Here is a 10791-nt window from a genome sequence, read left to right as displayed (position 1 = left end):
ACCCCGTGCCATTGTAACCAGGATGGGCCCGCCTTTTTTTTTGAGTTTTGCCACAAGGAAATTCCCCCCCAGCCGCTCGTAAAAGTTCCCCGGCCGGCCAGCCCGTCGCTTGCCCGGGTGCCAAGCAGCGTCAGTGGGGGTCACGGGGTGCGCGAGTGAAGCCCACCCCTGAGTTTGGGTCGTGGAGCCTTTACGGCTCCTTCCCCTCCCCTCCCTACGAGAAAAAAAAAAGCGACTGGAAATTGGTGTTTCGAGGGGGATGGGGGTCCCGCGGGGACGCCCCGGGCACAGAGACAGGCTGGTGCTCCAGCCCAGGCGGCGGCTGCTGCGACGCAGAATCCCCTGGGGACGGTGGGCTCGCGCCCGGATTCGCGCTCAAAACCGTGCCCGGGGCCTTTCACGGCCCCTAGGCCGTGCTGGTGTTCAGAGAGGGATCCACTGGGATCCCGCGCCTCGCCTCGCCGCTCTCTTTCCGGGACTTATGCGGGATCCTGGAACAGATTGGGTGGGCAAAGGGAATAAGTAATCCCGCAGCCGCTCCCTGAGGCCCGTGTCTTGACCCACGTGCCCAGATTCTGTTTATAACTTTCGTCGGGGCTGGTTCGCCAGAGCAGGGACCTTCCCTTATTCTCCAACTCCTTTCCCTCACACACTGATGTCAAAACACGGGGCTCTCTTGCCCTCTCTCGCGACTGTAACCCTAGCTCCATCTCTCCTTGATCTCTCCTTTCACGCTTTTCTTTCCACCTCTCTTTTCCTGGATCTCTGCGGCTCAGCGGTGCAGCCAGCCTTGGGCAAATCCTCTTTTCTTCCCAGTCGGGATTTGCAGAAGCGGGGAAACACAGCATGTCTGCAAACTGTTTCCTCCTCTAGGGTGAAAAGTGGGTTACTGATTTTTCAATTATTATTTTGAAGGACAATGCTATATTAAATCAGCGGTTTATTTCCAAACGGAAAATACTATACCCAGCTGAGGGCAAGTCACAGAAGATCTGATTCAAAACTTAAATTTGGTTGCAGCCCCTCCACAGAATATTTTTCATGTTGGGATTAACACCCTGATTTTCCCCTCTGATCGTCCATCATGGTAGGAGGTATTTTGGGATAATATCTAATTTCATTGTTAAACTATGTCCAGGTGGAACAAGTTAGAGTCCAAGCTTCTGGACTTGCTGTGCTACAAGCATATTCTGGCTCCTGGAACAGCTACAGTTGCTGGTTCCCCCCCCCCTTTTTTGGGGGCCACACCTGGCTGTGCTCAGGGGTTACTTCTGGCTCTGGACTCAGGAATTACTCCTGGTGATGCTCGGGGGACCATATGGGATCCCAGGGATTGAACCCAGGTCAGCCACCTGCAAGGCAAGCGCCCTACCCCCTGTACTATTGCTCTAGTCCTGCTTAAAAAAAAAAAAATTGTAGTGTTTACTTGAAATATTTGAAAAGAAGAAATATCACAGAACTTAGGGTATTCAGATATTTTCGTATTATTTTTATAAATAAATAACCCTCCCCAAATCAGAGGAAAGACCCTATTTTATTTCACAAGAAAAGTTGCTGAGGAATGAAAGAAATGCCACTTGAGGTTTTTTTACCCCTGGAACAGGAAATGAAATCTACATGGCTGCATGGATCAGTTGTAGTAGAAACGGGAATGAAATGCATCAAGTGTGTGGTGTGTGGCTATGGCGGCTCCAAGGGCACATGCCTCTTGTGACCCCACTTTCTTTTGTGCTTTCCCTGACCAAGCAGAGAGTGGCTGTATTTCCTCTTCCTCGACTGAGAATCTTGGAAGGAGAGGGTGTGAAGGGGGTCTTGAGCCAGAAGCAGGGTGGGAGCTTCATGGGGTGTTGACACAGTGTTGACAATGTTCATATCAGGCAAATGATTGAGGCCTTGGGCGAGACAAGGCTGAGATTCTGCCGGACCCTCGCGGTCCCTCAGTGAGAAAAACTGATGAGGTGAACCATGAGTACTGGCTGGGCAGGGCAGTCTGTAAAACACTCCCAGTGACCTGTATGTGTCATAGGGGCCTTCATTTCTGAAAAGAACAGGTTTTACTTTGCTTTCCTTTTCTCTCTGGCTGTCTTTTCCCCCCTTGGTGAAATTGGAAGATTCTGGAACAAGATGGCCTTAGATGACTGGCTCCATTCACCTGCATCCACTCTAGTTTGTTTTGGGGGAGTCATACCAGGCCAGTTGTTGGAGGCCTAATCCCAGCTCAGTGCTCAGAGCGCCAGCTGGTGCTGGGAATAGAACCCAGGGCCTTATCTGTGCCGGGCAAGTGCTCTACCACTGGGCCACATCCCTGGCCCCTGCACTCCCACTTAGAATGTAGCTTATGTGTTTCTTCTCGTTTTCTGATGTTCTTCCCCCTCACTGTCTGGGGGGAAAGGCTCACTTTTATCAATCTTTATCCCAACAGGGGGATGTGCTTGTATTTGGGGACGTGCCGCCTTGTGGGGAATGAGGAGCCCAGGATTTGGGTTCGTGACCTCACTGGCCTCAGGGAGCTCCGATCCCAGAGCTGCCAAGCCCAGGTCCAGTGAGAGCGTCCAGACCCACGCAGCCTAGGCTGGAGTCAGGCTTCGAGACAGTGGGAAGCTCATCCTCAACCTGGTGCCTGGATGTCTCTCTTGAGCCAGAGGTCTTGGGAAAGCCGCTCACCTTGCCCGTGTTTCATTGCAGGGGAGAAACCTTTCAAATGTGAATTTGACGGCTGCGACAGGAAGTTCGCCAACAGCAGTGACCGGAAGAAACATTCCCACGTCCACACCAGCGACAAGCCATATTACTGCAAGATCCGGGGCTGCGACAAGTCCTACACGCATCCCAGCTCGCTGAGAAAGCACATGAAAGTGCACTGCAAGTCGCCGCCGCCTTCTCCGGGCTCCCTGGGCTACCCTGCAGTGGGCACGCCGGTGGGGGCCCCCCTCTCCCCAGGTCTGGACCCAACCAGGAGTCACTCCAGCACTCTGTCCCCTCAAGTGACCAACCTCAATGAGTGGTATGTCTGCCAGGCCAGTGGGGCCCCCAGTCACCTCCGCCCACCTTCCAGCAACGGCACCACGTCGGAGTCTGAAGACGAGGAGATGTACGAGAACTCGGAGGTGGTTCGGACAGTCCGTTAGACTTGCTGGGTGGTGATGATCCGGTACGCAGAGAAGTGGCGGTCCCCAGACTCCATCCAGACCCAAGACGAGGCTGAGCCTGGGACTCGACACCAACTCTAATGAGCCCTATTTATTCCGTATGAAACCCTATGGTGTTTGGACGTTTTAATTAATTTAATTAAGATATTTGGGCTCTGTTTTCTTCAGCAAACAAACGAAAACACCCAACCAAGCTGGACTTGTACGTGGCAGGGGTGGGGACAGGCTGGAGGGCAAATGGTACCAAGGAAAATGAATGGAGCGAGAACTCGTTCATGGAGATCCATGCTGCCGTTGCGCTCTAGATCTATTTGAAGAGGAAGGTTTGGCCGAACTCAGCACTGAGACCAGGCCCTTGGCGTTTCCTGCACTGCCTCTCCGCTGCCTTTGACACCAGAACGGGCTGCCCCAGAGTCTCTTTACCTCCTTCTGGGGTCCTGATTCTGCAAAGGCCTCTTGATTGTAAACCACACACTGCTGCATTGCCAACAGATCTTCGACTGTACCTGTGTCCACCCGCGTTTGTAAAAGCCCTTTCTTTCAGTTCTAATATTTGTAATGTTAAATTTAAATGTTCATTTTTAAAAAAAAAAATTACCAATCTCCCCCTTAACACTATTTTTATACGGGATGATTTTGTTCAGTGCCCTGCTTTCTTAAGATGCAGCCACCTTAATCCATCTCCATCTCCTGTGCTACTGTGATTGTCCAGGAACAGGAGTGGAGAGGGGAGGAAAGGTCTGCTATAGACAACTGGTAAACTGACATTCTATAACATGGAAAACATTCAAGAGCTTCCTTTTTTCTCTAGCAGTTGTTTTTTGGTTTGGTTTTTTAAATCTGAATTCTCAGATGCTGCCTCCTTCACTGTGTTCAAACTTCTTGTGTAATAAAGAGATGATGTTTTAGATCACAAATTCTTTGGGATGCCAAAACCAACAGGCCAGGCTAAGGAAGTGTGATGTTGGCATCTGGCCTGTTTTTTGGTGGTGGTTGTTTTGAAAGCTGTTGTTTTTTAAAAAACAGGCCTGCCCCTCTTTTATGCTGTTGTATCCACCTTTTCAAAAGTCCTCCTCAATGCCTGAAAACTGCATTTGAATGCATTTTCCTTCCTCCCAGAGAGCTCTCAGCCCTGGGAGCTCCATCACCATTTGAAAATGACTGTGTAAAGTGTATGATTTACATTAAAAGAGGGGAGGGAGTGGCTATACATTATTAAAATTTTTAAAAGGTTTATAGTTACCACCAAACAACTGATGAGTGTGTGACCCTTGCTAGAGCTGTCAAATCGGAACAAAAAAGGTCAAGGACCCCGAACAATAACTCCTAGTCAGTTTATTTTCCGTTGGTACAACACAGCTCATGTGCAAAACGTAAATTCGGCAGAAACATCATACAGATATACTAAAGAGCACTGATTTATCCTCAGAGACTCTGAAGACAGCCCCCTCCCCAGGGTTTGTAGAAATTTGTTTTGTGTGCTGTGAGTGCCTGACGTAGCCTTGTCATTGTTAATAACTTGTATGTGAACACTATTATTTGTACAGTTGAATTAATTTATTTTCAGACATCATCCCTTTCCCCCTCCCCCCCGGAAGAGTTCAAAGCACACCAAAGAATTCTATTATACATTTTGGTGAAAGATTGTCATGTATGATCCATGGTTTATTTAAAAGAAAAAAAAAGGAAAGATGGGAGTTATATTTTTAAGCTTACTTGAATGAACAACGTAATGTGAAGATCAGGACTCTTCCTGCATGTGTTTTTGCATTGTGTTGACGAGATTATACATAGTTTATAGATATATTATATAGAACAGTGCATGGTGCTGTCACTTTGAAAGCCTTTCCATGTTGTCCTCAGATTGTTGCAGTGAATATGAAACAAGCCGAACCCTCCTCTATACAGAAAAAGAACCTAAAACTTGAATATAAAATAATTCTACATTTTTAAAAGTTTGATTTTCATATGATTCACGTTGAAAACTCTTTTCACATAGACCAAGAAGACCAAGGTATGAACTTTTTTTGGGAGGGGTGGGATAATTTATGTATCGTAAACTTAAATAGAACAAAATATTCCTGGTTGGTCATAAGTTGTCTTATTTATACAACTTTTTCAACAGTAGTTTGCACTATTCTTTATTATGCTACAGGTTTATTTATTATGAAACAAAGGAATATGTATTTTATGTAATTTGCCAGGTTAATTCTTCACCACAAATTGATTGGTTCCTCATCATCTAAAGGAAAAGTGTAAACTGTACCTCTGATAGAAAGCAAAATGAATATGAAGTTAAAAATTTAATAAAGGTATTCTTCCTATGCCGTGCTTATGTTTTACATAGAGGCACATCTTTGCCATTCTCTTACCAATGGACCATGCTGTATTAGTGAGCATTAGGTTTGTGATCTTTTTCTTTCCTAGCTTCTCAAGCAGGAAGCTATTTTTACAGCTAGATCTCATTTGTAATCTAATCTAGAAAATACAGAGCCTTTATGAGGAGTAAACCCTGCAGGTTGCACATAACACCATAAATCTTACAGCATCCATTTATTAAAATTAATATCCTTAGTGATCCTAAACAGTGAAAAACTGCAAAGGGAAAATGAGCTTTTCTTAAGTGCCTCGCCTCTAAAATAAAAGGGTCCAAAAGAATAAGGAACAAATGGAGGGAGGGACTCAGACACAAAGAAGGAGAAAGCAAAGCCAGGAGCCAGGCTGGGTACTGAGCTAAACCACTCCAGAGTGAGGTTGAATTCAGGACTTCAAACGCCTCTTCCTGTCCTGGGGGAGCAGAATCTATTTTACTGTTTATTTGGAAGTTGAGTGCATGTATATTAGTATTTGGAGGCCAGTATATTGGAGCGATTCCATTCTTTGACTATAACGAAATATGCAAGTGACTTGTAATTGGCCACTGAAGAGTCATAAGAGTTCAGGTTTGCTTTTTGTTTTTTTTCTTGTGCATTTTTTTAAATTGTGCTGATACAAAACCTGTAAGAGGCACAGTCTTTTTTTTAAAAATATGACCCCAAAATACACCATTGGTAGTGAAGTCACTACACAGTTGTCCAGAAGGTTCTGGTAGTTTCTAAGAGTTGGATTTGTGAAATGTAGTCAAGGTGAAACAGTTTGCAAAGAGTTGTTTGAAGCCTAAGACAATAGCCAGCACACGAAGGAGAAAAACAGTCATACATGGGCCCTGATCAATGGGAAAACTTATAGCTCCCTAATGAAGTTTCTGCTGAAAGGGAGGGTGGCACAAAGCCACTGAGACATGAATCATTCATGGGAAATATAAAAGATGAAAGATCTGACAATGAGCAGAACCTTGTATAGAGTGGAGCAAACAAGTTTCCCCTTCTTATTTTCTGCTTGAAAATGCACAATCTCTCTCCCAGCCCTCTCTGTCCAGTCTATAGAGTTAAAATTGACCACTGCTCGTCCTGCGCCACTTCAAAGTAATTTCGTCCAGAACGGAAGGCTTGGCGCTTGGACAATCTTCATGGTGTGTTAAGATTTCTATGGCAATTGGCAAGCAAGACGGTCCCATCTGAATATGTCTCAAAGAAAAGCACTTATTGACACTAAGTTGGCGATCATCAAAAGACTTCATCTGTCCTGGGCCAAATGTGGCCCTCACAGACACTCTTTAAATCATATACCTTTGTTTTCCGAGCTAGGAGAATCTGGAAACACATCATTAGTTGGCATTTATGTGTGTGTTTTCCCCATTCAGGATGCTCTTTGGTAAAGCCAGTGCTCCTAAAATCTCAAGTAGAGAGAAAGAGCTGCAGGGAGGGAATTCCATTCTTTTAAGGAATTATAGATGGCCACACATGGGGGACAGCATTGGAGACAGGAAAGGAGGCCCTGCCTCCTGGCAAACTACCCCAGCTGTCCGAATCCAGCGTCTTTTCCTACTAGTCTTGGCTTTCTTGCATTTCGTAGAAGGCGCTTGAGGTTCCTCCATCCCTCCTATCAATGGATCACCTCCTCCTATCCTGCTATCACTACCCACCTACTAATTATCACCTCTCTGAAACCCCAGACATAGTTTTTAAGAGGAGTTCGGTTCAGAAATACAACTGGGGAGAGGAATAGGAGGAGACAATATGGCTTCTCAAGTCATTCCCTTAACCCAGAGACAGGGATGCGCAAACACAACAAAGCAGACACTTACGAACACTTTATAGCCCGTCCCCAGTGCACAGGCTCCTGTCCACCCCACTTCCCCCCAATCTACCAACATAGACATTTATCGGGGATACCCACCTCTGAGGAATGGGGTTGTGGAGTGGAGAACTAGGGAACGAGACTCCCCCTTTCCAGTAAAACAGCCCTGGGGTGCCCACACATACTCTCTCCTGGACCTGAAATTTGCAGACATTCAGGCACACAGCATCCATGCACAAAGCCCCCTTCCCACCATGTGTGAGCTCACATGCACACATCTTCCTGCTGCCTGGTCAGGCCTGGAAGGTTGAAAGATGTGTTCTTTGAAATTCAAACTACTGCTTTCATGGCACATGTAAGCCAGCCAGCAAGCCAGACACAGGACCCCTGGATCATGGGCAGCCCAGGGAGGCCCTGGGGGATGGGTACCTGCAGTATTGGAGATGGTTCTGCTAAAACACACTTGCAGGAAGTTGGGGCCTACCCCCTTCCCCAGATGTCTCCCTGGGTCTGGAGTCATAGGACAGTGGACAGGACTGTATACGGCTGATGTGGGCTCAATCCTGGGCATCCCACGTAACTCCCTGAGCACCACCAGGAGTAACTCCTGAGCACTGTTGAGCATGGCCCAAAAAGGAAAAAAAACACCAAATAAACACCCCCTCCAACACATAAATCCACATCATAGCCATAGGACACAGGTGTATCACACACACACACAACACTCACACACACACACACACACACACACACACACACACACACACACATGTCCACCCACCCTTTATTAAGATTTCCTCCTAGTACCTCCTGGAGAGAAAGGAGAAAGAAAGAGAGAAGAGAAAGCCTAGTGGGGGGTGGGGGGTGTGAGGTGTCAGGAGGGGGGAGGGGGCTAGGGGGCCAAGCCCCCCCTTCCTATTCCTTCTCTCCCCACCTAAGTACTTTTTATTTGCAGAGCGATTGTTCTTTGTTTATTTAATACAAGTACTGTGTGAATGGTGAAAAATAAACACGATGAAAAATAACCAAACAGATGATTCCTCCCAGTGAAAAAGCCCGGACTTAATAAAAGTGCGAGCAGTGCCCGCTGAATGAGAAACCCTTTGAAGTGGAACTTATTATAGGAGGAATACTTGGGGGTTGCCTTAACGACGCCGCTGAATCGAAAGCGCACGCCTTTGTCAGCGATTTGTTCTCCTTTGCTGGGGTGCCCGGCGAAATTACTTACATGGGCGGCCTTAACGCGCCGCCTGCAAATCAGTAACTTTGCAGCTCAGACTTGCAGACGCCACTCCGCAAGCGACAAAAAAAGAAGTCGGGGAAACTCACCAACCTTTCCCGCCCGGGTCTCCAGGGATGGGGGCGCATGGGCTAGGGCACGCATGGGGGGCGGCAGATAAGTTGTATTACAACCGCCCTCGCCCCCACCTCCCCCCACACCTCCCCATCTCGATCCCTAGAGCCCCCTAGGGCCGGCCCCTGGGGCCATCCTAGGATGCGCGGGAGGCTCCGGCCCGTCCAGGGCTGTCCAGCGAGGGGCGCTGTTGCGCGCGTGGCACCCCCTCCCCCCACCCCGACCCCGACCGGGCCATATTTAATAAGGGTCGTTTATCAGCCCGGCGCTTTGAACGGTCGCCTCCAGCTCTGTGCCCGCTAGAACAGGCGGAGGTGACATTTAAACCCCGTTTTCAAGGGTCGCGGGGGGATTTCCATGAAAAGACAACTCGTTTGTCTTATGAGCCTGGAAACCAGCCCCTTCTGGCTCCTTTTGACCACATGGCATAACTCAAAAACAATAGTTCAAAAGTGGAATGGCATGGCGGCGTTCACTGGGAGACGGACCCCCATCCAGCCGCGGAGAAAAGGGGTAGTCCGCCAGACAATGCGCTTTTTGTGCGCTGTTTGCTTTGGAGGTTGCGCCTGTTAGGCCTTGCTGAAAGTGCTTGTGTTAAACAAGAGTTATAAGTCATCCAAAACAACAAACATTTTGATTTTCTTTGCCTAAAGGGCTTTCCCTGGCTATGGGCACCGTGAAAAAATAATGTCCTCACTGAGAAAGGAGCACCAGTAGTAGCACTGGAAGCGGGCGCATTAAATATTGAATGACACGGAGTGTAAGAGCTTGTCGCGGGGCACTCAGCCTTTAAGGCTTTCTTCAACTTTGTCTTCTCCGAGAGCTGCTGGACTCTTTAAGATGGTATTAATTAAGGCAGCTTGGGGGCCGCCAAGCCTGCCAGGGGGGCCCCCTGGTCAATGGGCCCGTGTCCCATTGCGCTCTGCTCACGCGCACTGTCTGAGCCCACTGCAACTGTCACTTCTCATTTGGAGGCAGAAGAGACGTGTCATGGCCTATCAGGGAAGCCGGCTTGGCGGCTCCAGTGAGCGTGCAGGGCAGAGGAGGGCTGGGCTGAGAGGGCTTGGAGGCCGCCCCAGTGGGCCTGCCTCGGTCCACATTTTGGAGAAGGAAGCAAACCAGGGTCACTGGGCTTGGCTGGATTGGAAACACAACCACCACCACTGCCACCCCCAACCCCTCAGCCTGATTTTTCCGGAGTGTGGGGAGAAATGAAAGCCTGGGTCTTGCGGATGTCCAAGGGGCAGCCCACGAGGGCTGGCTGGTTTCTACAGCTGAGCCTCAGAGAGAGGAAAGAGGTCTGAATGTCTTCCTCTGCCCCCCTTCCCTCTTTTATGGGGAGTGGGTGAGTGTGTCACACCGAAGATGCTCAGGGGTTACTCCTGGCTCTGCTCTCAGGAATCACTCCTGGCGATGCTCAGGGGACCATATGGGATGCCGGGGATCAAACTGGGTTGGCAGCCTGCAAAGCAAAAGGCCCTACCCCCTGTCTTATCACCCCACCCCCCTCTTCTTTATAGGTTAAAGAAGGTCCCCCAAAGCCCAGGACATCTGATCCAATTTTACAAATGTCAAAACTGAGACCTTCAGTAGGAAACCATCTTTGTGGTCATTCTTCCAGGACTAGAACAGTCTCACAGGGTTAAGGTTAAGTCCCCCAGACTTAGCTTTGGAGGCCAACAACTAGACAACTAGGCCAAGGGGGGCTGGAGTGATAGTACAGTGGGTAGGGAGTTTGCCTTGCACAGGGCCAGCCCAGGTTCGGTGCCCAGCACTCCTCTGGTCCCCCCTGAGATGGCAGAAATGATCCCTGATTGTAGGGCCAAAAGCAACCCCTGAGCAGCATTGGGTGTGGCTCCCAAACAAACAAACAAACAAAAATCCCCACTTTCACAACCAAATGGAAGTTGATTTCAGCAGCTGGAAATTCCTAACCGAGAGGAAGGGGAGGAAGGCAGGCGCGGAGGAGCTGACTGCCAGCAAACTGTGGCATAAATGAAACGCATGCCTTCCGAAAGCCTTAACTCTCCGTTCCTGATGAGGAGAGACAGGACTTGGCCCGGCACAGACGTGCAGGGAACCCTGGCAGATTGATTCCGGCAGCCAGAA

General features: G+C 48.6%; 1 protein-coding gene across 1 annotated transcript in view; it reads left to right on the top strand.

Annotated features, from left to right (window-relative positions):
* The window catches only part of ZIC5 (Zic family member 5), a 9358-nt gene extending 3891 nt beyond the window's left edge, over positions 1-5467 (top strand). The window contains exon 2 of the mRNA XM_055119930.1: positions 2686-5467. Coding sequence (XP_054975905.1) covers positions 2686-3128 — 443 coding nt within the window. The 3' untranslated portion in view covers positions 3129-5467. The remainder of the gene's footprint in view (positions 1-2685) is intronic.
* Positions 5468-10791: the final 5324 nt, after the last annotated feature.

The sequence above is a fragment of the Sorex araneus genome, chromosome 1 (assembly GCF_027595985.1).
Source record: "Sorex araneus isolate mSorAra2 chromosome 1, mSorAra2.pri, whole genome shotgun sequence".
Classification (NCBI taxonomy): domain Eukaryota; kingdom Metazoa; phylum Chordata; class Mammalia; order Eulipotyphla; family Soricidae; genus Sorex; species Sorex araneus.
The sequence above is the reverse complement of the archived record's forward strand: the minus strand, read 5'-3'. Positions and strand labels throughout refer to the sequence as shown.